This window comes from Aureococcus anophagefferens (genome assembly GCF_000186865.1).
Source record: "Aureococcus anophagefferens unplaced genomic scaffold AURANscaffold_3, whole genome shotgun sequence".
Taxonomy (NCBI): Eukaryota; class Pelagophyceae; order Pelagomonadales; family Pelagomonadaceae; genus Aureococcus; species Aureococcus anophagefferens.
In genome coordinates, this window is record NW_008705563.1 from 1,474,105 (window position 1) to 1,500,715 (window position 26,611).

The following is a 26,611-nucleotide window of genomic DNA, read 5'->3' on the forward strand; positions in this document are numbered from 1 at the left end:
TGGCACTCGTCCTCGCGTCCAAGTCGGTCGCCACGCGGCTAGGAGATGCGCGGCGAGCGATCGTCGACGGCTTGAATTCGACGGATCTGCACGCGCGGCTCAAAGCGACACAGCACCTCCGCGCGATGCTCTCATCGGTACGCGTGTTCGGATTCTTGAACCGACCGGTGCGTTTGGTCGTCGATGCGGGCGTGGTGCCGCGGCTCGTGGAGTTCCAGCAGGACGATACCGATCTCCAGAAGGAAGCCTTGTGGGTGTTGACGCAAATCGCGCTCGGCAGCGCTCAGCCGGGCGTAGCCGACGCCGTCGTCGAGGCGGGCGCCGTGCCCATGTTCTGCCGGCTGATGGGGACGGGCGACGAGCGCAGGGTTGGTCAGGTCACCTGGGCTCTATGGCTAGTTCTGAAATATTCGCCCAAGAGCCGCGATTTGATGCTCGACCACGGCGCGATGGAGGCGATCGTCCAGCAACTCCGCGAGGGCAGTGCTCAGAGCAAAAAGCGAGACTTGGTCTATGGAGCTGTGCGGCTGCTCTCGCAACTTTGCGCCGAGATTGAGCTGGAGCAAGTACGACCTGCGGTATCCGTTCTCGCGAAGCTTCTCTCTTTCCGCGACGACAATTGTCAAGTTCATTATTTCGCTTGTCTAGGGCTTGCGCACGTGAGCCATCTTGGAAGCATCGAGCGCGCGCAGACCATCATCGACGCGGGAGCTTGCCCACGTCTCGTCGAGCTTCTCGGGCACCCGTCGCTGGAGGTGGTGTCGTGCGCGCTGTTCGCTGTGGGCAACATATGCTCAACCGACGACGATAATCATGTGCAGACCATGATCGATTTGTCCGTTTTGGCCCGGCTTTATGCGCTCCTCTATCACGAAGATTTTGGCGCACAACGGGAAGCAGTCTGGATAACCGGCAACTGTTGTGCGGGCAATATGGAACAGATCCAGGCTGTTTTGGACTTTGCCGGCCTCGTCCCGCGAGTCGTCGAGCTCCTGGGCTCAGGGTCGCTCGAAGTTCGCGCGGAAGCCTCCTGGCTCATGGTTACGATATCACGAGGAGGTTTGCCCGAGCAGGTCGATGCGTTGGTCCAACATGGCTGCATCCCGGCGCTCTGCGAGCTGCTGAAAGTCGACTTAGGCTATCTCGATGACGGTGCTGTGATCGAAGAAGTCCGCGAACGCATCACGGCAAATATCTTAAGAGCGCTCAAAGCCCTCACGTACATCATCGACAGATCCGAGCGCATTCACTTGGGCACAGACCGAGTCCGTCGCATGCGAGCTGTCGCTGGTGGTGGTGCCGACGGTGCGCGCGCCTGGGTCGCGAATCTCCACGAATGGCATCCCAACAGGGATATAGTCCAAGCCGCGAGTTTCCTCCTCAGACAAATGCTGGTGCACAGAAGGGGGGTTCAAATCTAGTATCATTCGCAAACCAGCCTTAGTAACAGCAGAGCTCTTTCCTAGAGCGGGTATTCCACCGCGACGTCCTCGTCCTCCGAGTCGTCGTCCATGGGCTCGTCCAGCGGCGCCGGCATGGCGGGCTCTTCCGCCGCCGCGCAACAAGCCTCCTCCCGCGCGGGTAGTTCCGGCGCCGCGTCGGGCCGGGGCGGAAGGGCCGGGGGCGACCGCGGCGGCAGTGCCGGCGGCGGCGCCGCTTCGGGCTCGGGCTCCGCGGCCGCGGGCTCCGGCTCGGGTTCAAGTTCAGGCTCCGGCTCGGGCTCCACGGCCACGGGCTCGGGTTCAAGCTCGGGCTCCGGCTCGGGCTCGGCGACCGGCGGCTCGGGCTCAAGCTCCGCGACCGCGGGCTCGGGCTCCGGCTCGAATTCGGGCTCGGCGACGACCGCCGGCTCCGGCTCCGCCTCGAATTCCGGCTCCGCCTCGAATTCCGGCTCGGCGACGACCGCCGGCTCGGCGACGACCGCCGGCTCGAGCGGCGGCGACGGCGGCGACGGCGGCGGCGACTCGAGGCCCTTGCCCGCGGGCGTCGCGGGCGTGTCCGGCGGCGGCGGCGGCAGGTCGTCGCGCTCCGGGATCGCCGCGGCCGCGCGGAGCCGCTCCTCGAGGGGCGTCGCCTCGGGCGCCTCGAGCACGGTCTCGACGGCCCCCAGCCCCGCGGAGCACGCGTCGTGCTGGTGCGGGAGGCTCAGCTCGAGCTCGAGGAGCGCCGTCACGACGGCGCCGAGCTCGACCCAGCGGCCGTCGACGCCCGCGTCGATGGCGCGCATGGACGCCGCCGTCGCGTCCTCGTAGGCGGCCTGGGCGCGCTCCATCTTGACGGCGTTGCGCGCGTACTTCTCGTCCGCGGCGCGGCCCGCGGCCGACGGGTCCTGCGCGGCCATGCCGAGCGTCCGCGCGGCGGCCTTGCCGAGCTTCTTCTGCTCCCGGAGGCGCGTGAGGTCGCGCTTCTCCTTCTCGAGGCGCATGGGCTCGAGCTTCGTCTTGTAGTGGTCGAGCTCGCGGCGCGTCGCCTCCTGGCGCCTGAAGACCTCCGTGTGCAGCGTGCGGTCGAGCTTGGCGTGCCAGGACCCGCAGGCGGCGACGAGCCGCTCGCCGAACATGGCGGGCATGAGCGTCGTCTCGACCTCCCAGCGCGCCGCCGTCGCCGACGCCTCGTAGTCGTTGACGGGCGCCTCGAGCGGCGTGCCCGCGGCGAGGTCCTTGACGCGCGCGCAGACCTCGGCCTGGGCCGCGTAGTAGGCCCGCGCGGCGCGCTCCTGCTCCTTGAGCGCGGCCTTGAGGAACTTGATCTTCTCGAGCGTGACGTCGAGCTGGACCTTGGACGCCTCGAAGGCGACGTCCTTCGTCGCGCGCGACACGCCCGCGACCTCGGCCGCGCGGCGGCTGAAGCGCATCTTCGACATGGACTCGCTGAAGCTCGGCCGCTTCCTCCCGCCCTTCTCCGGCGACGAGTCGACGAAGTCGTCGGGCGAGTCCGGGGCCTTCCCCGGCGAGCCCGCGTCGGCCGTCGGCGTCTGCGGCGGGCCGTCGCTCAAGGGCTTCATGTCGCCCGTGGCCAGGTCCAGCTCCATCATCTGGCCCGTGTCCGAGTTGCGGATCAGCATGCGCTCCCCCTGCATCGTGGCTGGGTAAACCGTTCGTTCTCGCGCCAATGCCGGTGGTGGTGGAGGGGCTGCCCGGCTCGGACAATTAACAGAGTTCAAGCGCGACGAACTTGAACTCACGGAGCCGTGGGCGACATTTTACCTCAGCCGTGGCAGCCAATAACTAAAGCCAAGAAGAACGACCAACCGCGAGCGACAATGGCGGCCTACAACGCGAACGGCACGGTGAACGACAGCGTGCCCGTCATCGACATCTCGTCCTTCGTCTCCGACGGCGGCGCCGACGCGGGCACGAGCGCCTGCGCGGCCATCGCCGCGGCGCTCCACAGCCACGGCTGCCTCGTCGTCAAGGACCCGCGTGTCGAGGCGAGCGCCAACGAGGAGTTCCTCGACATGATGGAGCGCTACTTCGAGCAGAGCGACGGTTCCACCGACGCGCGGCCCCACCTCCACTACCAGGTCGGCGTCACTCCGTCCGAGGTCGAGAAGCCGCGCGGCCACTGCGCGTTCGGCAAGACGCTCAAGGACGTGCCCGTGAGCGAGTGCCCGCCCGTGCCCGACGCCAAGTGGCGCTTCTTCTGGCGCATCGGCGAGCGGCCCGCGGAGACGGCCTTCGAGGAGCTGAACGCGCCCGCCGTCGTGCCGGAGGCCTTCGCGGACGAGTGGAAGCCCAAGATGGACGGCTGGGGCGAGAAGCTCGTGGCGACGGCGGAGACCGTCGCGGAGATGGCGGCGCTGGGCTTCGGCCTCGAGCGCGCGGCGTTCAAGGACCGCATGGCCTGCGCGCCGCACCTGCTCGCGCCGACGGGCTCCGACCTGAAGAAGCTCGCCGAGTCGGACCCGGCGGACGACGAGGAGCCCCGGGCCAAGAAGGCGCGCATGCTCGGCCAGGCCGTCGAGCTCAACACCGTGCTCGCCGGCTTCCACTACGACCTCAACTTCCTCACGGTCCACGGCAAGAGCCGGTTCCCGGGGCTCAAGGTCTGGACGCGCGCGGGCCACGTCGTCGTCCCCAAGATCCCCCCGGGCCACCTCTTCCTCCAGGCGGGCAAGCAGTTCGAGTACCTCACGGGCGGCCACGTCCTCGCGGGCTTCCACGAGGTCATCGCGCACAAGGCCTGCGCCAAGGCCGCGCGCGACGCGAAGCGGGACGGCCGGAGCACGTGGCGCGTGTCGTCGACGTGCTTCTCCCAGATCGCCTCCGACGTCGTCCTCGAGCCGCTGGGCGCCTTCGACAGCGCCGACGCGCGCGCGGCCTACCCGCCCATCAAAACCGGCGACCAGGTCCAGGCGGAGCTCGTCGCCATCTCCCTCGGCGCGAAGAAGGAGTGAGCCGCGCGCGCGCGCGTCTTTTTAATCTGGCTGTTTTCTTAGGGTGACAGGACACCCTTCAAGGCGTTCGGACGGCGGCACAAAACTTCAAATCGACGTTGATGAGGAGTTGCACCGCTTGAATTCGAGTCGACGCCCCGCTCTCCGCGCCACAATCCCAACGATGGCTACTGCGACGGCGCCGGCGCCGGCGGAGTTCATCGGCCTGGGCAAGACGATGCCCCCGGAGAAGGAGGAGCTGCCGAACCCCATGGAGATGGAGAAGGGCATGCTCGAGGAGCTGCTGCTCGTGTGCCAGTTCGTCGGCACGCGGCGCGCCGCCGGCGACGACGACGACGCCGGCGCGTCGCCCGACGCCGAGTTCCTGCGCGGCGAGGACTGCCTCGTCTGTAGCCGGCGTCTTTGAAACACCAAATCAACCCCGTTTCTCATCCGCCAACGCCCCCGTAGGAGTGGCTCCAGGACCTGCAGCGCGCGCTCCGGCGCGACGAGGGCGAGTGCCGCGCGATCCGCGTCACGCTCGGCAAGTGGGACGTGCTGCGGTCGAAGCTGCTGCCCCTCGCCGAGGCGAGCGCCCTCGACAAGGCGTCCATGCGCACGCTCACGAAGATCTTCGTGCTGCTCACGATGCCCATGTCGGCGAAGGCGTCGACGGCGCTGACGACGTACAACGACCCGGAGGCGCAGCGGCTCCGCAAGAAGGACGGCCTCGAGAAGATGAGCAAGGGCAAGCTGAAGCTGCGCATGGCCGCCATCGAGCAGGCGAAGCTCCTCGTCGACTGCCGCGCGGCCTTCGCCGAGCGGCCCCGGGTCCTCGGGAGCCTCCTCCGGCTCTTCGACGGCCTACACAAGTCCAAGGAGCGGCGCAGCGACGTCGAGGCCATCGACGTCGAGCTCGCGCTGACGCTGATCCGCAACCTCGTGCACCCCATCCCGTCCTGCGGCGACGACTACGAGGACGCCAAGGCGTCGGCGGGCCTCGACGCGCTGACCGCGGGCCTCGGCGACGAGCTCGTGCTCGACGTGCTCTGCGAGCTCTGCAGCGGCATCCACCAGCGCGAGAACCAGCCCTGGAACCTGCTCCTCGCCGAGGTGCTCGGCCCCCTCGTGCTCCAGCACAAGCCCGGCGACGTCGCGGCCGTCGAATTCGTCGACGCCAAGAAGCGGCGGTCCGCGCTCAAGAAGCGCGAGGCCGAGGAGAACCTCTGCACGGCCATCCTCTACCGCGAGGACGACGAGGCCGCGGAGCAGGACCGGCGCAAGCGCGCCTACGACGACCGCCTCAAGCGGCCGCTCAACGGCGGCGCGCTGAGCCGGACCTTGGCCAAGGAGAAGCGCGCGCGGACGCTCGAGTCGTCGAGCCGCCACGGCCGCTTCGGCACGGTGCTCAAGGTCGCGGCGACGGGCGGCGGGCCGGACAAGTTCGTCGCCGGCACGGCCGCGCTCCGGAGCCGCGCCGCGCTCCGGGGCGAGGCCGACGGCGACGCGGCCGCGGCGCTGCGGACGGCCGCGCCGACGCGCGCGCGGCCCGTCTTCGTGCCGCCCCACAAGGTCGCCAAGGCCCGCCGGGGCGCCGGCGCGGGCAGGAAGAAGAAGAAGAAGAAGGCCGAGGGCCGGGACTCGGACACGGAGGACGAGGACGACGCGGCGCCGCACAAGGACGAGCTCTCGGACGAGGAACACGACAAGGTCGACGAGGACGAGGACTGGGTCGTGCCCCGGGCGCCGCGCGTCGACGAGGTCCTGCGCCTGGCGACGGCGACGCGCCGCGGGCCCGGCGCGGAGGCGTCGGTGCGCGCGGCGTCCGCGCTCGTGCTCAAGCTCTCGAAGCACGGCTTCGCGAAGCTGCTGGATTCCGTCAAGAACGAGCTCCGCGTCGACGGCGCGCGCCTCAACGCGCGGGACCGCCACCTCTTCTTCGCTCTGGCGGAATTCCTCCTCTGCTGGCGCCGCGAGCGCGCGGGTTTGCTGGCCAAACGGCTCCAGCAGCACGCCGCGGACGCCAAGGCCGCGAGCCGCCGGAGCGAGGCGAGCGGCGACGCCGGCGACGCCGACGGCAAAGCCGCCTACGGCGAGGGCGCCTTCTTCCCGCGGCCGCTGTTGCGCCTCTGCGACGTCTTCACGGTCAAGGCGACGCTCGAGAACGTCGAATCCGCGGTCAAGGAGAAGCGCCTCCTCGAGCTCGAGCGGTCCGCGGGCCTCTACAAGGAGCTCCTGCGGTCCCTGGAGGCGCTGAAGCACGGCGACCGCACGAGCCGCCGCGACCGCGCGGTCGTCGGCGACGCGCTCGCGGACGCCGCGGCGGAGGCGACGGACGTCAAGCTCGCGTCCGCGATGCTCGAGAAGATCTTCCTCGCCGCGGACACGGTGGACCCGCTCTACTCCATGCTCCAGGCCTGGGGCCCGGGCAAGCACACGAAGCGCTACGCGTGCGACCTCGCGGAGATCGTCCACGTGTCGCTTAAGGTCCTCGACCGCGACGACGCGGCGAACGCGGGCGACGCGGGCCTCGAGCGCTTCGACCTCGCCCAGTACCTCTACAAGCTGCTCAAGCAGCCCAACACCATGGATTTGTACGCCGCGTTACTCGAGGGCTACGCGTCGAATGCGCCGCACGTGAACCACTTTGTGTACGCGTTCCTCCGCCGCGTGGCCATGCTGCCCATCCGCGACGCGCGGGCGGGCCCCGGGTCCAAGAGCTTCCAGCTCCCGCCGACGTCGGCGGAGATCCGGACCTGCGAGCCGCTGCTCTACCGCGTCCGCTACTTCAAGGCCTTCGCGCGGTTGCTCGACGACCGCAAGGTCGGCCGCGTCGACGGCACCGTGGACCTGCTCTGCGACCTGGCCAAGTCGACGCTGCGCCACTTCGACGCCCACGCCCAGAAACACCCCATGCTCTACGTCGAGGCGCTCTTCGGCGCGGGCGGCCACCGGCCCGAGGTCTTCTGCGACAAGCTCACCTACGACTACGACGGCGCCGCGCCCGCGCGCGACGACGACGACGCCATGCCCGTCAAGAAGCTCTACGAGGACGGCGACTTCGACGACGACGCGCGCGAGTACGAGGACGACGAGGACGACGTCGACTTCGAAGCTCTGGCGGCGGCGGACGAGGCGGCCGAGGCGCGGCTCGCGGCCAAGCCCAAGGAGCCCAAGGCCAAGCGCTGGTCCCGCGCCGAGGACGCGACGCTCTGCCTCGTGCTCGCGAAGACCTACGAGCGCGAGGAGGACGCGGACCTCGCCGCGCTCGCGCGGCTGCCCGTGCTCCAGCCGCACCACGCGGACGAGAAGAAGCTCCAGACGCGGTGCCACAAGCTCGTCGACGACGCGCTGGCCAAGTTCCCCCAGCCCGACGACCTCGACGAGACGTCGAGCTGGGTCGCGGCGCTCCGGGCGTTCGCGGACGACCTCAAGTCCAAGCCCGCGCCCAAGCCCCGCGCGAAGAAGGCCAAGAAGGCCGCCGCCGAGGCGCCCGTCGAGGACGACGACGACGAGGAGCTCGTCAAGTCCGACGACGACGACGACGACGACGACGACGCGGGCCGCGGGCCCGCGGCGCCGCCGAGCCCCCGGCGGACGCGCGGCGACTCGGCCGCGGCCGCGGCCGCGGCCGCGCCGCCGCCGCCGCCGCCGCGCGACGACATGTCCGAGGACGACGCCGACGACGACGACAAGTGGAACGAGCGCCGCAAGTTCCACAAGCCCGCGGCCGAAATCCCGGAGCTCGACGACCTCGACGCGTCGCAGGGCGCGAGCCGCCTCAAGAAGCGCGCGGCCGCCGACAGCGACAGCGACGACGACCTCGACCTCGAGGTCGAGGACGCGCCCGCGCCCGCGCCCGCGCCGGACCTCGAGTCCGACTCCGACGACGAGCCGGTGCCGCCGCCGACGCACGCGAAGCGCCGGCGCGTCGCGGTCTTCGACGACGAGGACGACGAGTGAGGACGCGCGCGGAACCAAGTCCGCGCGCGCGCAGCCGCCGGTAAGGGGTGCTGACCGGCGTGGGCGGGTCATGGCAGCGCGTGGACGGGTCCGCACCGCGTCGCCCGCGACAGTTTTTTAGGCCGTCTTCACTTGCCGTTCGCTTTGATTGTCCTCGTCCCTGGCACTCGCTCTCGCGCGCGCCGGCCCGACCCCCGGCCTTCCGCGGCTGCGCGCAGCCGCAGACGCGTTGCAAGCGCGCGACGCATATCGATATGTCCCCAAAAAAGCGCAGCAAGAAGCAGAAGACGGCGCCCAAGGAGGACCCGGCCTTCGACACGGTCACCGAGGACGGCTACGGCAGCGGGCGCGACTACGCGGACTTTCGCTTCAAAGTCGGCGACGCCGTCGAGTGCCTCATGGACGCCGGCGACCATTTTTACCCGGCGACGGTCGTCAAGGTCACGGACGCGGGCCTCGACGTCGTCTACGACGACGGCTCGCGCGAGTTCGGCGTCGCGGAGCGGCTGGTCAAGGCGGCGATCAAGTGGGTCGGCGTCGAGGCGCTGATCAAGCGGCCCGACGTCGCCGAGCTCCTGAGCCGGCCCGTGCCCGAGCGGCGGCCGGCCGCGGGGCCCTACACGGCGCGGCGCGTCCGCTGCGGCGTCTGCGCGGCGTGCACCGCGACGGAGTGCGGCGAGTGCGGCCCCTGCAAGGACCGGCCGAAGAACGGCGGGCCGGGCCTCATGAAGGCCGTCTGCATCAAGCGGCGCTGCGCCAACATGGTCCTCCGCGCGCCGGGCGAGTACAGCGGGCGACCGCGGGAATGCCCGAACGAGGAGAGCGTCCTCGACCAGCTCGGCCGCTACGTGCAGATGTGCGGCGGCGACGTGTCCTGGGTCGAGGGCTGGGACGTGCGGAGCGAGGTCCGGCGCGGCGGCGCGACGGAGGGCACGTGGGACACGTACTTCTTCGACCCCCGGGGCAAGAAGTTCCGGAGCCGGGCCGAGGTCCGCCTTCGCGGCGTCCTGAACGCACCTTTTTCCTGACATCATCACTTTTCCGTCCGCAGGTCGCGCGCCACCTCAACCTCAAGCCCATCAGCACGAAGCGCGGCCTCCCCCCGGCGAAGCCCGCGGCGGCCCCGAAGCCCGCGCCGGCCCCCGCCGCGTCGTAAGGCACGCGTCGTTAGAGGTCCGTGTTGCCGTAGGCGTCGACGGCGCTGTTGGGTTTGGCGCCGGCCGAGGGGATCTCGTCGTAGCCGCCGCGGCCGGCCATCGCGCCGGCGAGCGGGTTGTGGACCTGCGTCGCCGTGAAGGACACGGGCCGGTTGGGGATGTCGACGAACTGGGCGCCGCCGACGGCCTCGCGCTTGCGGCGCTTGACGACGGCCTGGCGGATCGCGCACGCCGTGATGCCGCCGGCGACGAGCGCGATGAGGATCGCGGCCGTCGAGCTCGCGGTCGACGTCGCGCCCGACGGGAGCATGGACGGCGCGGCCGTGGCGGCGTGGTGCGACGACGGCGAACTGTGGGGCGACCGCGCGGGGGCCAGCGTCGCCACGGGCACGTCCGCGGGGCTGAGCTTGGCCCACGACTCCGGGACGCACGCGACGTCCGCGGAGCGGCTGACGACGCCGCCGCAGTCGCCGCAGTCGTCGCCGACGCACTCCGAGGGGTGGTTGCAGCGGCAGAGCGGGCAGTGCGTGACCGCGTCGAGGCCCGCGGAGTAGCTGCTCGGGAAGACTCCTTTCCCGCCGCACCGGTACTTGCCGACGTCAAAGTGCGTCTCCTTGAGCTCCGTGGACCGCGCGGGGCAGAAGGAGTCCATGTCGCCCCAGCCGACGCAGTGCTCGTGGATCTCCCGCGCGCCGCACTGCGACGGGCTCTTGCCGTCGTCGTACTCGCACTCGATGACGACGAGAGAGCCCTCCGCCGCGCAGTCGAAGGGGTTGCTCCAGGTCTCGCAGGCCGCCTCCTTGCCGTCGTCGGACTCGCCGAGGCGCACCTTGAGCGGCCGGCCGTCGTAGCAGAAGCCCGCCGTCACCGTGCTCATGGGCTCGACCTCGAGGCGCGTGGTCGGGAAGGGGCTGTAGGTGTTCACGCGCGGGTACGTCAGCGACGCCTTTTGTGGACAGCGGTTCGCGACGTGGAGCACGGGCTGGCTGTCGCCGCTGGCGCGGGCGGCGAGGCACGCCAAGAGAAAGGCGGCGCGCTCCATCGATCCAATTCGCACCATCGGCGCTCGCCGGTGGAGCTCAGGTGGATCTTGAAGAGGCAGCGTTTTTAGTTGCAGCCAGGCAGCCAGGTGCGAATATCCGATGGAGTGGCTGCCCCCTCCCCAGCCGGCGGTCGCCACCGCGCCGACGACGATCGTGGACCCCGTGACCGGGGAGGAGCTGCCGGTGCACGGCGACGACGACGCGCCGGCGACCAGCGAGACCTGCCTGCCCTGCCGCATCTCCAAGGTCCATGAACACCCGCCCCGCGCGCGCGCCACCGCGCCGCCGCCGCAGGTGCGCTGCGACAAGCAGGTGCCCTGCGGCCGCTGCCGCCGGCGCAAGGTGACCTGCATCCCGCAGACGGTGCGTCGGCGTACGCGTTCTCGCGAAACCCTCACTCCCGATTTCGCAGCGCGGCAAGCGGCGGCACCGGCGCAAGCAGTTCGCGGCCCGCGGCGACGCACCACGGCGGCGTCTCGTGTGTCTTTCTCGACTTAAACCGCGCCGCGCAGGTCGGCGAGCCCGCGTTCCGGGGCCTGCCGCTGCCCATCGCGTGGCCGCCGATCGGCGTCGGCGACCGCGCGCACGCGCGCGTCTTCGCGCCGGGCGACGCGTTCCTCCAGCCGCCGGCGGAGCCCGGCGGCGACTTCGAGGACGGCGAGGGCCGGCGCTGGACGCCCGCGGCCGCGCCGCCCGCGTGGCGCGGCGGCTTCCCGATGGGCGGCGGCCGCGTCGTCGCGCCGGCGGCCTTGGGCGAGCGGTCGCCCCACGACTGGACGCCCGTCGCCTACGCGAGCTACCTCGCGCCCCAGAACGTGCCCATCCTCCCGCCGCGGCCGTCCTTCCATTTCGCGGGCGGCGCCGCCGTCGAGCCCGTGTCGCCCATCGCGCCGCCGCGGGGCCGCGCGCCCTACCAGTTCCGCGCCGCGGCGCCGCCGGACCCGCGGCTCCGGAGGGTCGGCGCCCCGCTCGAGCCCGCGTCGCCGAAGCGCGCGGCCGTCGAGGGCGGCGGCTGGGTCGCGCCGCGCCGCTTCGCGCGGCCGCCGGAGCTCGCGCCCGCGCGGGCGCCCTGGCCTTCGCAAAGCGACGCCCTCGACGAGCCGGAGCCCCTCGAGCAGCCGCCGCTCTCCGCCGCGGGGCCCCACCGCATCGTCCACGGCGTCCTGGGCCTCGCGAAAGCGCCGACCTTCGACCGCGGCCGCGCGGTCGCGGCGCTGCGCCACCTCGCGGACGCGGCCCTCGCGGGCCGGCGGCCGTCGCTGCTCCAGCACGTGCTCTACCTCCACGAGGCCCTCGGCGCGCCCTTCGACGCGGACGCGGCCGTCGACGCCGCGATGTCGCCGTCGACGCCCGCGGCGCCGCCGCCGCGGGCGGGCGCGCCGCCCTTCCCGCCGACGGTCCACGGCGTGTCGACGCGCGCGTGCCCCGTGCTCGCCATGACCGTGGCGCGGGGCCGCCTCGTGGGCTGCGAGGCCAACGACGTCTTCAAGGCGAACGTCGCCGCGTCGATCCTCGACGACGACTCCGTCTTCGACGTGCTCGAGAAGCTCGTCGACGCCGACGACCTGCCGCGCTTCTACGACGCCCTCGCGGCGCTCTACGGCGGCGCGCGCGAGGTCACGCCCCTGCTGCGCTGCTCGCCGGACGTCCAGCACAACGTCGGCTGGCTCGCGTACGAGGCGCGGCCCGCCGCGACGCGCGTCCGCGTGCGCCTCGACCTCGCCGACGGCGGCGCCGCCGCGACCTACGCGCTCTGCATGCTTCCCGCGAAGCTCGCCGCGCCGCCGCCGGAGGCGCCGGAGCCGTGGGGGGGGGCGCGGGCGTGAGGTGGCTATATTTTAGTGACTCTAGTCTGCGCGTCAGGATGCTTGCGCGTCGAGTTCCGCGAGCGCAGACGCGGCTTTCTCGTGGCCCTTCGCGGCCGCGCGCGCGTACCAGCGCCGGGCCTCTTCGAGATCGACGTCGACACCCTCGCCATTCTCGTAGTAGATTCCCAGATTGAACTCCGCTGATGTATGTCCTCTGTCTGCTGCCAGCTTGCAGTAGCGAAAGGATTCCCGGTAACTCGAAGGACCTTCGTCGTAGAGCATGCAAGATAAGTTGAATTGCGCTCGTGCATAGCCACGGTCCGCTGCCATTCGATACAGCTGCGTAGCCTTCTTCTTGTTGACTTTGACGCCGTCGGACTCGGACCCATGTTCAAGTAATTTACCTAGACTGTACATCGAGTGCGAATCCCCGAGCTCCACACCACGCTTGAAGATTTTCGCGGCCTTCTTGAGGTTTTTCAGAATTCCATAAAAGCCGTGGCGGTACGCCTGACCGAGATGGTTAATCGCCTCTGGCATCTCGTTCTCCACGTGGCGACGAAGCCGAGCCAGTCCCTCCGCGTCGTTCTTCGGCACGGGCGCCCGACACACAGGACACGTCGGCTCGTCGTTTCTGTCGTCACATGATCTGCAGATCAGCCGTGCGCAGCAGGTTACAAACGCATTGGAAGCATTCACGTCCCATTCCTCCAAGCATATCGGGCACCGCGACCCGAACCGCGCCGACACCGGCTCCGGCTCCGGGTTCGCCTCGCGCCGCAGACGAGCGGCCTCGTGCTCCGCGGCGATGCGGGCCCGGATTTCGTCGGCGTGCGACCGCGGCGCGGGGCCGTAGAAGACCTCCCGCGGGGGCGACGCGGGCGTCGGGGCCTCCGCCCGCGCCGCCTCCGCCGCGCGCTCGTTCCGGATCTTCTTACACGCCGTGCGGTGGCCGCGGTCGCGCCAGTCGATTCTTTGACATTCAACGGTGCAATACTGCGTGGTTTCGCACGGGCAATTGAGTTTCGCTTTTGCGCCGCAGATGGTACAGGTCAAACGCAGCTTCAGGGCTTTCGCCCGAGCCTTGACCTTCTCGAACTCCTTCTGCTTTTTTTGCCAGTCGGGGACGTCCATATCGAATTTGTGGCGCTTCGGGGAGACTGAGAAGCGGCGTCGCGGGTCGCGAATGTAGCGGGCGCGTGGCCAATCGCGTGCGCGACGCCCTGTACGAGTCGCGCTAGAGATTTTGCCTCAAGGATTTTGCTTTTTGCTGCCGATCTCAAATCTGCCACAACGCTGCTAGAGCTCTCCAAGTCCTCGACGGCGAATGGCGAGGCCCAGACGCACGTTCCTTGGCGAGGACGCCGGGACATGGAAAATCATCCTGATGGTCTGGGCCACCACATTTGTGCTCACGGTCCTCTACGAAGAGACCATGCTCGCGCGACGCGCGGAGCAGGAGCTCCTCGCCCGGCAGGTCACGCTCCGCTCGGCGACGACGACGACGGCGCGACGGGAACCGGCGCTCGCGGCGGAGCGGTCGGTGCCGCGCGCGCGACCGGTCGTTGCGCCTGCGAACGCGTCGAGCCTCGCGGCGTCGCTCCGCGAAGAGCTCGCCGCCGCGGGCGCGCTCGCGCGCGAAGAGTTCGCCGCCGCGGGAGCGCTCGCCCGAAAGGACCTCGCCGCGGTCGAGGAGGCGGCCGCGGCCGCGGGCGCGATGGCCCGCGGCGACCTCGCGGCCGCGAGCGACCTGGCCCGGCGGGAGGTCGTCGCCGCGTCGAGCTACGCCGGCCCCTTGCTCGCCCTCGTGGACATGCTCCTCGCCGCCGGCGCAACCGCCGCGCTTTTCTACACGATCTGGCGGTGCGCGGGCGCCGCCGGCGACGACGCCGCGACGGACGGCCGCAAGGCCCACACGATCTGACCGCCGCGTTCGACTTCGCCTATAACTCGCAGACACCTAAACGCCGCGTTCGACTTCGCCTATACTAACTCGCAGAAGACGCCTAAAACTTTACTACTCCTCCTCCTCGGGCAGGGGCAGGAAGTACTTGAACGCGGCGGCGATGTCCGCGTCGCGGTCCGCGTCCAAAAGGCGGGAGATGTTGAGCTCGAGGCGCCGGGCGTCGATGATGCGCTGGTCGTACATGCGGAGCTGCTTGAGCACGGTGCCGAAGACCTGCGCGCCGACGGCGGCCCGGAGCTCCTGGAGGAAGCCGAGCGCGTTCGCCTCGTCCTGGAGCTGGAGCCGCGACGACCGCCGCGCGCCCGCCGTCGCCTCGGCGCCGCCGTCGCGGTCGACGACGACGCGGAAGTAGCGCGCGACGATCTCCGCGCGCGTCTTGTGCGGGAGCGCCGCGCGGAGCGCCGCCACGTCGTCGCCGTGCGCCGCGACGGCCCGCGTGAACGCGTCGACGTCGTCGGAGTCCCAGGGCGGCGCCCCCGCGAGGGTCGACCGCTCCGCGGCGACGCGGAGCAGGGCGCCATCGCCGTCGTAGCCGCACTCGTAGAAGACGCGGAGCAAAGCGGCGTCGTCGCCGGTCGACGCGCCGCCGGACCCGGGGGCGCCGACCATGCCGCGCGCGCGCCGCAGGAACGCGGCGACGTCGTCGGGGGCCACGTGCGCCGCGGGGGCCCAGAGCTTCTCCTCGCCGGGGGCGGCGGGCGCGGCGCCGGCGGGGGGCGACGCCTCGTGCGGCGGGAGCACGGCCTGGTAGACGTCGCCGACGCGGATCGTCCCGTGCTCGGGGTCGACGAGCATGGTCGCCGGTCGTTGCCGGTCGAAGGTCGTCGCGCGAGGGTCGATCTCCGGGGCGACGCGTTTGGCTTCGGGTCGCTTGATCGGACTCGGCTCGGGGATGATGCACGGCTTCGAGCAGTTCCACGCTTCAGCAGCCCGCAACGAAGGACGATGGCGTTCGATGCCAGCTCACGAACGCCGGCGCGGCGAATGACGGCCGCGATCATCATCTTCGCGCTCGCGCCCACGATCGCGCTGAGCCCGAGCGCCGCGCCCACAATCACGCCAACACCACCGGCGCTCTCCCCGGCACCGACGGCGACCCGCGCGCCCAGCCACGCCCCGACGACGCGCCACCCGTTCTGGGCCCCCTTCGACGCCCGCGACGCGCCGACGCCGGCGCCGACCCTGGAGCTGACGCCCGCGCCGAGCGCGTTCGCCAACTCGTCCGCGGCGCCGACGGCCGGCCTCGGCTGCGCGCCCAAGTGGCTCGGCGTCTGCCGCGTGTCCACGGCGCGGGGCGAGGACGTCGACGGCGAGTGCTGCGCGCGCGAGGAGGTGGCGTCCTGCGCCGAGGGCTTCCGCTACGACCGCGACCAGGCGTCGAAGTCGTGCGGGAAAGTTCGCTGCGCGCGGCAGACGTGCTGCGTCTACTGCCTCCCGGGCCAGCCCTGCCCGCGCCACAGCGACAAATACGGCGACGACGCGCGCTGCTCCGACATCGTCGGCTTCGTGCTGCTGGTCGTCGTGCTCATGATCGGGCTGTGCTTCTGCGCGTTCGCCTTCGGCTGCACCGTTGCGACGTCGTCCTGGCGGCGGCCGCCGGGCCACCGCGTCGCGCTGGAGCAGGTCCTCGTGGGCGACCCGGCGCCGCGGCCCGTCGTCGTCGAGGGCCGCGGCCTCGACAGCGAGGTCGAGATGGCGGGCGCGGTCGTCGTCGCCGACGACGACGCGCGCGACGAGGCGCCCGTCGCCCGCGCGACCTTCGTCCCCGCGGCCGCCCACGTCGTCAAGATCTCGTAAGGGGCGGACCCGAGGAACGAGGGGGGTTCTTGTGGGGGGCCGCGGGGAGACGTGCGGGGAGCGTGCGGGCGGCTGCGCGTGGCCTGCGCGTCAACATCAACTCAGAGCACACAACAGTGCCTCTCGCCTTGTGGCAATCGCGCGCGGCCGATCAAAGCTTGTGAACGTCGAGCGGCGCCCCGCGCCGCGCGACGAAGCGACGATGGGCACCCGCGTCCACAACCTCGAGGCGGAGCTGTTCAAGCGGGAGAAGGGCCCGCTGGGGTCCAAGTGGGCTAGAAAGCTCGTCGTCGTCGACGGCGCGAAGCGCACGATTCGCTACCACAAGCCCAACGAGGACAAGCGCAAGACGCCGCGGAAGATCTTTCGCCTCGCGAACATGTCCCTCGTGCCCAGCGCGTCGGGCCCGAAGAACGCGCCGGCGGCCTTCGCGCTCACGTGCTCGGAGACGGGCTACGCGCTCGTGCTCGCGTGCGAGCTCGGCGCGGAGCAGCACCGCGCGTGGTGCACGCTGCTCGCGCCGCTCTGCGCCGGCGGGAGCAAGATGCCGCCGCCGCCGGGCGCGCCCGCCGTCGCGCCGCCGCCGGCCGTCGCCGCGGCGACGCCGCCGAAGCCCGAACCGCCGCGGCGGGCCGCGCCGCACGAGGATTTGAGCTTGTTGGCGTCGCGGTTCCCGGGCCTCGACGCGGCGGCCGTCGGCCGCGCCTACGAGTCGACGCACGGCGACGTCGACAAGGCGACGCGCGTGTTGGCGTCCCTCGAGGCCGCGCCGAAGGACGCGCCGCCGCCCCCCAAAACGGTGGACGTGGAAGCGACGTTTCTCGAGGGCGAGCCGCTCGGCATCCAGCTGCGCCTCCTGCCGTCCGTCGACGGGTCGCGGAAGATTGTGGTATTGACGGTGAAGCCGACGTGCCCCGCGCGCGACGTAGTCGCGCCGGGCGACGCGCTCACGGGCATCCGCGGCGAGCCCATCGAGACGCCGACGGCCGAGAGCTTCCGGCTCGTGACGACGCGCCTCGCGCGCGCGGCGCGGCCGCTGACGCTCACGTTCTCGCGCCTCGTGGACCACGACGACGCCGAGGCCGAGGAGCGGCTCGAGTCGAAGTACGGCGCGGAGGCGCCGACGGCCGACGAGGACGACCTCTCCGAGTCGTCGGGCGAGGAGGACGACGACGACGACGAGGAGGACGAAGAAGAAGAGGAGGAGTCGGAGGACGACCCGGACCAGTGCGGGTCCTTCGGCGAGGACGAGGAGACGAAGGACGCGGCGTCGGCGCTGGACCGCACGCAGGAGCTCGAGCTGCTCGAGGCGACGTTCCGCGCCGCGCCTCTCGGCTTCAAGCTCGTGCTCGCGCGCTACGCGTCGGGCCGCCTCGCGCTGCAGCTCAACGAGATCGGCGGCGACTGCGGCTGCTTCAAGCAGTTGCAGGTCTTCGACGAGGTCACGCACGTCGACGGCGCCGCGCTGCCGGCGGACGCGGCGGCCGCGTTCCGCGAGGCGTCCGGGCGGCTGAGCGACGCCGTCGCGCGCGGCGCCTTTCCGTTGACGCTGTCGCTGGCGCGGCGGCCGTCGGTGCTGTCCGTCGACTTCGACGACGAGAAGCCGCTGGGTTTGCTGTTACGGCTGACGTCCGCGTCCGGGCGCCGCGCGGTCGTCGTGCACCAGGTCCGGGGCGACGACGGCGCGCCCGCGGCCGCGCTGCAGCCCAACGACGACCAGCTCGTCGCCGTCCACGGGCGGCTGCTGCCCCGGGACTGCACGAAGGAGGTCTTCGAGGACATGATGAAGGCGCTGAAGAAGGCGCCGCGGCCGCTGCGGCTCACGTTCTGGCGCGCGTCGTTGGGCGGCGCGGACGTGCTGTCGGGCGAGGCCGTCGAGGAGGAGGCGCTGCTCGAGACCATGGACGGGTCCGTCCAGGATTCCCTGGACGCCGCGGCGGCGGCCCAGGACTCGCTCCAGGACATCGCCCAGGGCATCGCCAAGGCCGAGCGCCTCGCGACGGAGGCGCGCGCCGCCGAGGCCGTCCGCGGCGCGGCGGACGAGTACGACGACATGCACCACCAGGACGGCGCGACGCCCCTCGGCCGGCCGGGCGCGGCGAGCGACGGCGAGGCCGAGGCGAGCGACGACGACGCGGGGGAGCCGGAGGAGCCGGAGGAGGAGGCTCCCGAGGACGAGGCGCCCGAGGAGCCGGAGGAGGCGCCGGAGGAGGACTCCCCGGAAAAGGCGCCGGAGGAGGAAGCGCCCGTGGAGCCCGCGAGCAAGCTCGGCGCCTTCCTCGCGCAGACGCCGGCGAACGACGGGTCCGCGGCGCCGTCGAAGCTCTCGGCGTTCCTCGCGGCCGCGCCCGCGCCCGCGCCCGAGCCGGAGCCCGAACCCGAGGAGCCCGCCGCCGTCGAGGCGCCCGCGGAGCCCGTCGAGGAGCCCGCGGGCAAGAGCCTGCTCGAGCGCGCGCGCGCGGTCGCCGCCGCCGAGGAGGCCGCGCCCGCGCCCGCGCCGCCGCCCGCGGCGGCGCCGGCGGAGAACAAGCTCGCGGCCTTTGTGGCCGCGACGCCAAAGGCGGAGGAGCCGACGCCCCGGGCGCTGACGCGCAAGTCCATGAGCAAGCTCGCGGCCTTCGTCGCCGGCGTCGACCCGCCGGCGGACGACCCGGAGCCCGCGGCGCCCGCGCCCGCGCCCGAGCCCGAGCCGCCGGCGCCCGCGCCGGCGAGCGCGGACCCGTGCCGGTCCTCCGGCGGCATCAAGGAGCGGCTCGCGGCCATCGAGGCGCGGGAGCAGGCGGCCTTCTCCGCGCCGCCGCCGGCGAGCGAGCCCCGGGCCGTGGGCAGGCTCCGGCCGGCAAAGGACGAGCCGTCGGACGACGAGGCGGCGCCGCCGCCGCCCGAGGCGGCCGCGCCGGCGCCGCCGCCGCCGCCGGCCGAGCCCGAGCCGTCGCCCATGGTCGAGCTCGGGAAGCGCGCCCTCGACCGGCTCCAGAGCCGCGGCGAGGAGCCGTCGACGGCGCTCGAGATGGAGGCGCTCCGCGCGGAGCTCGAGCGGTCGACGCGCGAGCTCGCGCGGGCCAAGGAGGAGAAGGACAACGTCGCCCGCGAGCTCGAGGAGGTCGCCGAGGACGCGCGCCACTACCGGAGCCGCCTCGGCGAGGCGGAGCGCGCGTCGCGCGCGTCCGTCGACGCCGCGCGCGCGGAGGAGCGCGCGTCGACGCGCGCGCGCGACGAGCTGGCGAGTGTCCTCGAGCGCGAGCGCGAGGAGGCCGCCGCGGCGCGGGCGACGGCCAAGATCGCCGAGGAGGCGAAGGCGCGGCTCGAGGCCGACGCGACGGCGCGCGAGGCCCGGCTCGTCGCCGAACTCGACGCGGCGCGCGAGTGTCGGGCGGCGGCGGCGCCGCCGCCGGTCGAGGACGGCGCCGCGGCGGCGCTCGTGGACCGCTACGTCGCGGGCGAGCTCGCCGGCGTGGACCTGGCCCACGCGGCGCTCTGCGTCGCGGCGCCGCCGAGCCGCGCGGCGCTGACGCGCGCGTGCCTCGCGCGCGCGCCGAGCGCGAGCGCGGGCCGCTGGTGCGCGCCGGACGCCTGCGGCGCGGCGCTCGCCGCGCTGGGCCCCGGCGACGCCGAGGACGAGGCCGGCGCGGCGCCCGGGTCGTGGGTCGACGCGCTCGACGCGGTGACGACGTGGTGCGCCGCGCGGTCCTTCCCCGTGCTCCGGGGCACGCCGCTCCTCGTGGCGCTCTTCGACGCGTTGGCGGGCGTCGCGCCGCCGGCGGCCTTCCTCGCCTGGCGCCGCGGCGCCGCGGACCGGTCGACGGCCAAGGGCGACCTCCGCGCGGACGTCGCGTCCGTGGCCCTGCGGCACACGGACGCCTGGTTCGACCGCCCCATCGAGGCGCCCGTGCTGTCGCCGCCGGCCAAGGCGCTGCCCTGGACCTTCGGGTCCGCGACGGGCGCGCGGACCGTCGCGGTGCCGCTCGGCTTGGACGACGCGGAGCAGTTCGCGTCGCCGCTGTCGCCGCGGCCCGCGGACGACGGCGAGCTCGAGCTCGCCGGCGAGCTCGCCTACGCCTGCGGCGCCGGCGCGCCTCTGGATAGACGCGGCGCGGCGCTCGCCAAGGTCGCCGCGTCCGCGGCGCCGCGGCCGCGCGGCGCGCGCGTGCTCAGCGCGCTCCTCCGGAACCTGCCCGCGGCCGTCGTCTTCGACGCCGACGCGCCCTGGGCGGCCCCGGGCGCCGCCGGCGCGGCGCTCGAGGCGCTGCTCGAGTTCGACGTCGCGGAGCAGGCCGCGGCCGTCGGGGCCGTCGTCGCGCACTTCCGCGTCCACGGGAGAGCCGCGTGCCTCAACGACGCGCTGCGCAAGCTCGTCGATTTAGATGTGCTCGAGTCGAGCGGGCTCGCGGCCTGGCGCGCGGCGGCGCTCGAGGCCCGCGACGGCCCGCCGGGCCCGCGGTCCGCGGCGGCGGCCGACGCGCTGCAGGCGACGGAGCGGCTCTTCGACTGGCTCGACGGGCGCGACGACGAGGACCTCGACGACGACGTCGACGACGACGAGGAGGAAGACCACGGGAGCGTCGCCGAGGCGCCGCGCGCGCCCCTGGACGCGTCGCCCGCGGCCGAGAGCGAGAGCGAGGACGGCTACGCGACGGCAAGGAACCGCGCCGTGGAGACGGACGACGACGGCTTCCCCCGGCTCCCGCCGTCGTCGGGCCCGGCGCGCACGCCCCGGAGCCGGCGGCCGCCGCGGTCCGACGACGAGCTGCTCAAGACGGCGACGGCCGCGCGCGACGAGGCCAAGACGGCGCACGACGAGGCCGCGGACGCGACGGCGCGCGCCGAGCGCGCGGAGCGGTGCGCGCGCGACGCCGCGGCGGCGTCCGAGGCGACGGCGGCGCGGCTCGAGGCCATGGTCGCGGAGCGCGGCGCCCACTCCGAGGCGCTGCGCCTCGACCGCGACGCGTACGTGGCGTCGTTGGAGGCGCGGCTCCGCGCCGCCGAGGCGAAGATGGCCGCGCCGCCGCCGCCGCCGCCGGCGGAGCCCGAGGAGGAGACGCCCGAGGAGGTCGCGGAGCTGCCCGCGGACGTGATGCCCGCGGACGCGGCCGACGAGCCCGCGGCGCCGCCCTCCGACGACGACACGACGGCCGAGCATCCGCCCGAGGCGTCGGGCTCGCCGCGGGCCCGGGTCCTCGGCCTGCCGGCGTCGGCCCAGCCCAAGCTCCGCGAGCGCTTCCTGCGGCTGCTCTGCGCGGCGTCGGGCGCGCTGCTCGAGGACGACGACTGCCTCGTGCGCGTGGCCGTCGAGCACGCGTACGAGGGCGCGCGCGGAAGAGTGAGGGTGGAAGTGGCGAACGCGTCCTCGTCCCCGATCCGCGACCTCCGCGTCGACGTCTTCGCCGACGACGGCCGCGACGCCGGCGAGGCGCCGAAGTTGAGCGTGGGCATCACGACGGACGGCGGCGGCGCGGCCGAGCTCGCGCCCGGCGCGCGCGTCGTCGCGCGCGTCTCCGCGACGTGCCGGAGCCCCTTCGTCGTGCCCCCCGAGCTCGCCGTGCGCTTCGAGACGCGCGACGCGGCCGGCGAGGTCACGCGCCACGCCTACGCGCTGCGGTTGCCCGTCGCGGCGACGTGCTTCGCGGCGCCGGACGGCTTCAACGCGCGCGACGTCAAGGCGTTCCGCGCGCGCTGGGACGACGTCGGCGCCGTCGGCGGCACGGAGCACCAGATCGTCGTGTCGTCGCGGTCCCCCGTCGACGACAAGATGCTCGACGACCTGCGCACGCGCGTCGTCGCGGACGCGCTCAAGGGCGCGCCCGTGAAGCACGCGGACGTGTCGCCGTTCACGATCACGGCCGCGTCCGTCGTCCACGCGACGTCGGGGCCCGTGGACGTGCTGCTGCGCCTCGAGGCCAACGCCGCCGCGCGCGCCTTCCGCATCACCGTGCGCTCGCCGTCGCCGGACGCGGCCGCGGCCTTCAAGAACGTGCTCCAGGCCCTGCTGACCTCCTACTACATCATGTGAGATGAGGGGTCCCCTTTTTGTGATAAGCGCACCGTTCCTTGAGCTCCAGTTACGTGCGACGAAGGGTTCGAAGCGCGCGCGTCTAGGGGAAGAGCGCGGCGGCGTCGACGGGCGCCGCGTTCGTGCGCTTGGGGACGGCCTTGAGCGCCGCGAGGAGCTTGATGAGGGTCTTGACCGCGCCGTGGAGATCGCCGAAGGCCGCGGCCTCGCCCGTGGCGCCGAGGTTCGTCGCGGGGCCGCCGACGCCGTAGGTCGCCGCGTTCGGGAGCGCGGCGGCGACGGCCGCCGCGAGCGGGAGGTGCGCGGGCGCCGGCGCGAACGCCGCGGGCCGCTGGGCCTTGGCGGCCCGGGCGAGCTTGTCGAGGAAGGGCTTCGCGATGGGCGACAGGAAGCCCGCGCGCGCGTCGTCCACCGTCGCGGCGACGGTCGCGCCGAGCAGCGGCGTCGCGACCGCGCGCTCGAGCGCGGCGACGGCCGGCGCGGCGGGGAGCAGCGGCGGGAGGTACGCGGCGACCGTCGCCGCCGCGGACTCGACGTCGCCGTCCTGGCGCACGACGGACACGCCCGGCTGGAGGCAGAGGTCCGCCGGCGGCGCGGGCGGCGCGCCGAAGGCCGCGAGGTCCGCGGCCGCGACGCCGGCCATCGCGGCCTCGAAGGCCGTGCCGGCCGGGAAGCGCGGGATGTCCGCGTCCTTGGCGGCCGCGACCGCCGCGGCGAGGACGGCGCACGCGTCGACGTGGGGGCCCGGCGGCGCGCCGGGCTTCGACGGCCCGGCGCCGCGCGACGCCTCCAGGCGCAGCGTCGCGAGGCCCCGGCAGCCGAAGGCGACGCCGAAGGCGTCCGGCGCGACGGCCGCGAGCGACTCCCGGCTCGTCGACCAAAGCGTAGTCGACGGACGCGCCGTAGGTCGCGCGGAGGAAGGCGCCGAGCGCGTTCTCGTCGCCGCGCGCCAGGCAGACTTCGACGTTCGCCGCTTTGACGTCCGCGGCGCCGAGCGCGGCCGCGGCCTCGAGCATGGCGACCGCGCCGGCCTTGCCGCAGGCGCCCGCGGCGACGACGGACTCGTTCGCGACCGCGGCGTCGAAGGCCTCGGGCCAGGCGACCTGTGTGGAATTCAAATCTTCAACCCGACTTCAATGTGCGCATATGCGACGGTTTCGACGCAAGCTCTTCGGCTGTGCTTCGAGAATCCGACGAGAGCAATCGATTCGTCCAAAAATCAGCCGAATCGACTTCGATTTGATCGAGCTAGAGAATTCTGAAGTTTGGTCAGGACCACCCAAACCAGTGGTTGAATTCCACACAGCAGGCGACGGGCGCGCCGACGGCGTAGTCGCCGACGAGCAGCACCGTCGGCAGCGCCGGGTCGCGCTCGCGCGCGGCCGCGGTGACGAAGCCGCCGCGGACGTCGACGGCGGCCATCTTGCGGAGCTGGGCTTGGTGGCAGAGCAGTCGCGCGGCGTCGTCGCAGGCCGACGACCCGACGACGGACGGCACCTTGCAGAGCGCGACGAGGTCGTCGCGCGTCTCCCCTTCGCGCGCGGCGGCCGCCGCGAGCGCCGCGCCCGCGACGTCGCTCGACGTCTCCGGGAGCCGCTTCATCAACTCCGCGAGATACGTCACCTATAAATTCATCGGGACTCGGAAACGGAACTCTCGCGTCGGACGCCGGGCGCGCGCCATGCCCTGCTCCTCCTTCCACAGGTCCGCGTCGTCGCCGTCGAGCAGGACGGGCACGCCGTACTTGTCCGCGGCGTCGTCGAACGCGGTCTTGAAGTTGTGCGTCGCGACCGCCGACGGCTCGTAGGGCGACCCCTCCGCGTCGACGTCGTGCAGGATCGCGAGGAACGCGCGGCCGCCCTTGAACGAGTCCTTGAGGTTGCGGACCTCCACGTCCGGGTTCTTCGCGGTGCGCTTCTGCGCCCAGCGCAACAGTTTCTTCTTGAGCGCGCTCACGTCGTCGACGCCGCCGAGGTCCCGCGCGGTGAAGAAGACGATGAGCGACCAGAGCAGGCCGAGGATGAGCGTCTCGTTGCCGTCGGCGACGTCCGCGGGGCCGATGCCCGTGATCTTCGTCGTCTGGTTGATGTAGCGGAAGACGATGGACAGGTTCGACACGTGGTCGATGCGCGTCTCCGCCTTCTTCAAAGGCGCCTTCTTCTTGATCTTGCCGATGGGCGCGAGCGACTGGCCCGACAGCTCCTCGAGGAGCGCGTAGAGAATGCGCCCGTCCTTCAGGTCCTCGAAGATGTTCGTCACGGGGCTAATGTCGCGGTCCATGAGTTTCGCGTTGACGAAATTCGTAAAAAGTTTGCGCTGGCGCTTGAGCCACTTGGGTTCGCCGGTGAGCGGGTCCTGGCCGAGGGCCTCGCGCATGGCGCGCGTTTCCTCGGGGCGGACGGTCATTTTGAGGTGGGGTTTTCGGGGTTGTTATCCCAGGGGGGCTAGACTGGTATCTTCGCGAGTTCGAGAAGCTTTAGGTGGCCTCCGTGTTCGATCGCGAGCGACGCCGAGAGCAGTTGCGGCGCGCCCTCCGCTCGATTTGATTTCTCCACACACTGGATCGGCGATCACTCTCTCCGGAGAGCTCCGAGAGGCAATATTGCATTGCGTCCACTGGCGCCTCCCGCCTGTGAGACCCTCTGAGCTCCCGTCCCCCGCGGTTCCTCCCGGGCCCCCTACGTTTAGAGACGCGTCAAGGCAATATTGCATTGGGGTCATGGAGGCCGAGCACGCGACGAGCTCCGACGGCGAGGGGGATGGTTCGAGTGTGAATATGGATGAATTCAGGGAAAGTATTCGCGTGGACCGTCAGAATTTCTATTGCGATTGGTGCATGATGGTCATCCGCAGCAGCGACGACTGGAATGCGAAGGCGCTCGACGAGCATTTCGAGCGCGAAGAAGGTAAAGACGACGACGAGCGCCACGACCCGAACTATAGCTCTGAGCAATTCGAGGGCATCACGCCGCTCCACATCGCGGCGATGGAGGGCCCCGCGTCCTGCGTCGCGGTGCTGCTCAATCACGGCGCGCGCCACGACGTCCGGTGCTACCACGGACGCACGCCGTTGCTCTACGCGGCGCTCAACGGCTGCTTCGACGAGTCGGTCCTGCTCCTCAAGGCCGGCGCGGACGTCCACGCCCACGACGACCACGGAGACGTGCCGTTCGCGTGGGCCGCGCGATACGGACGCCCGGCCACGGCGAAGCTCCTCCTCCGGCACGGCGCGTCGCTCGACGACTTCGACGGCAACGTCTACGACCCCTTCACGGACAACTCTCCCGCGGCGCAGCACCACCGGGAATGCATGGGCGATATTCGCGCGCTCGTCGAGGGCGTCGGCGCCGCCGGGAGCTACCGCGAGTACGAGCTCCGGGCCCGCGTGCGGCTCCTCGCGCTCCTCGAGCTCTGCGCCGCGGGCCGCGCGACCCCCGGCTCGCGGTGCCCCGAGGTCCTCCGGCGCCTCTTCCCCGCGCCGGCGACGTCGGGCGGCGCCGCGCGCGGGCGGACCCGCGCGGCCCGTTTCGCGCACAGCGCCGCGGTCAACGCGCTCCCGAAGGCGCTCCTCTGGGAGGTCCTCGCCTTCTGGCGGAACTTTTAGCTCCTCGGCCGCGACCTGGCAGCCTGGCATTCTCGGACGCGCAGGAGCTACGAAGCTTTTCTTAGATAACTCACCGCCGCCTCTTCTTCTTCTCGGCCCCGGGCGCCGCGCCGGCGGATTTCCGCTTCGCGGGCGCGGCGGCGGGTTTCCGCGCGGCGGGTTTCGTCCGCTTCGCGGGCGCGGCGGGTTTCCGCGCGGCGGCGGGCGCCGGCGCCGGCGGCGCGGGGCGCGCCTCCGCGGGCCGCGACGCCGGGGGCGAGTCGAGGCGCAGCGCGAGGCCTACGCGGAAGAGGCGCCACGCGATGACGTCGCCGACGGTCCGGGACGGCGGCGTGGGTTCCAAATATCTCCCACCGTCCATAAATCTCGCCTCGGCGCCCTGCACGCGCAACATCAGCGGCGCGGGCCCCGCGTAGGCGGCGTAGGACTCCGTCGGAGAGTCGCGCTCGCCCAGGAGGCACGCGAGCGCGTAGGCGGCCGCGTCCGGGAGCGCGGCGGCGAAGGCGTCGCCGTTCGAGCCCGACCGCGCGATGGCGCGCGGGTACATCCGCGACCGACCGAGGCTCCGCGCGCGCGCGACGCAGCGCTCGACGGCGGCGGCGGCGAACGCGCGGCGCTCGGCGTCGTCGCGCCACGTCTCGCCCGTGCGGAAGTCGAAGATGATCGCATTGATCCTTTCAAATAGTCTAAACATGGCAGCGCGCGCGCGAGGCAGGCAGCTGCGGCCGAAACGGCGATGCGGCAGCGTTCTGATCAGAGCGCAGGGACTGCCCGGTCGCGGCGCGGCGATGGATTTGTGTTTCAGGCACGATGCAAACTTGGAAGCACTGGAGCGAGGCGAGACGCGGCGCAGCAGCTCCTAGCCCGCCACTAGCAGCGCCCACCGCT

At 72.3% G+C, this 26,611-nt stretch overlaps 6 protein-coding genes across 6 annotated transcripts; 4 read left to right on the forward strand and 2 right to left on the reverse strand.

Moving 5' to 3' along the window:
- Positions 1 to 59: 59 nt before the first annotated feature.
- AURANDRAFT_1761 (hypothetical protein) lies at positions 60 to 1,130 on the forward strand (the record flags this gene model as incomplete). Its single annotated transcript, XM_009035276.1, has 1 exon — positions 60 to 1,130. A coding segment is annotated over one exon (1,071 nt), but the record flags the coding sequence as incomplete, so codon positions are not given.
- Positions 1,131 to 1,462: 332 nt separating this feature from the next.
- AURANDRAFT_61733 (hypothetical protein) lies at positions 1,463 to 3,079 on the reverse strand (the record flags this gene model as incomplete). Its single annotated transcript, XM_009035719.1, has 1 exon — positions 1,463 to 3,079. One exon carries the CDS (start codon positions 3,077 to 3,079, stop codon positions 1,463 to 1,465), a length of 1,617 nt encoding a protein of 538 aa, XP_009033967.1.
- Positions 3,080 to 3,262: 183 nt separating this feature from the next.
- AURANDRAFT_21353 (hypothetical protein) lies at positions 3,263 to 4,396 on the forward strand (the record flags this gene model as incomplete). Its single annotated transcript, XM_009035465.1, has 1 exon — positions 3,263 to 4,396. The coding sequence occupies one exon, from the start codon at positions 3,263 to 3,265 to the stop codon at positions 4,394 to 4,396; it is 1,134 nt and encodes a 377-aa protein (XP_009033713.1).
- Positions 4,397 to 14,063: 9,667 nt separating this feature from the next.
- On the forward strand, positions 14,064 to 22,205 carry AURANDRAFT_61735 (hypothetical protein; the record flags this gene model as incomplete). The annotated part of the gene is made up of 4 exons (XM_009035466.1): positions 14,064 to 14,209; positions 15,275 to 16,094; positions 16,267 to 22,115; positions 22,169 to 22,205. 4 exons carry the CDS (start codon positions 14,064 to 14,066, stop codon positions 22,203 to 22,205), a joined length of 6,852 nt encoding a protein of 2,283 aa, XP_009033714.1.
- A 1,183-nt stretch (positions 22,206 to 23,388) lies between these two features.
- On the reverse strand, positions 23,389 to 24,495 carry AURANDRAFT_61736 (hypothetical protein; the record flags this gene model as incomplete). The annotated part of the gene is made up of 2 exons (XM_009035718.1): positions 23,389 to 23,724; positions 23,761 to 24,495. 2 exons carry the CDS (start codon positions 24,493 to 24,495, stop codon positions 23,389 to 23,391), a joined length of 1,071 nt encoding a protein of 356 aa, XP_009033966.1.
- Positions 24,496 to 24,727: 232 nt separating this feature from the next.
- AURANDRAFT_70870 (hypothetical protein) lies at positions 24,728 to 25,806 on the forward strand (the record flags this gene model as incomplete). The annotated part of the gene is made up of 1 exon (XM_009035467.1): positions 24,728 to 25,806. One exon carries the CDS (start codon positions 24,839 to 24,841, stop codon positions 25,721 to 25,723), a length of 885 nt encoding a protein of 294 aa, XP_009033715.1.
- Between the last annotated feature and the right edge of the window lie 805 nt (positions 25,807 to 26,611).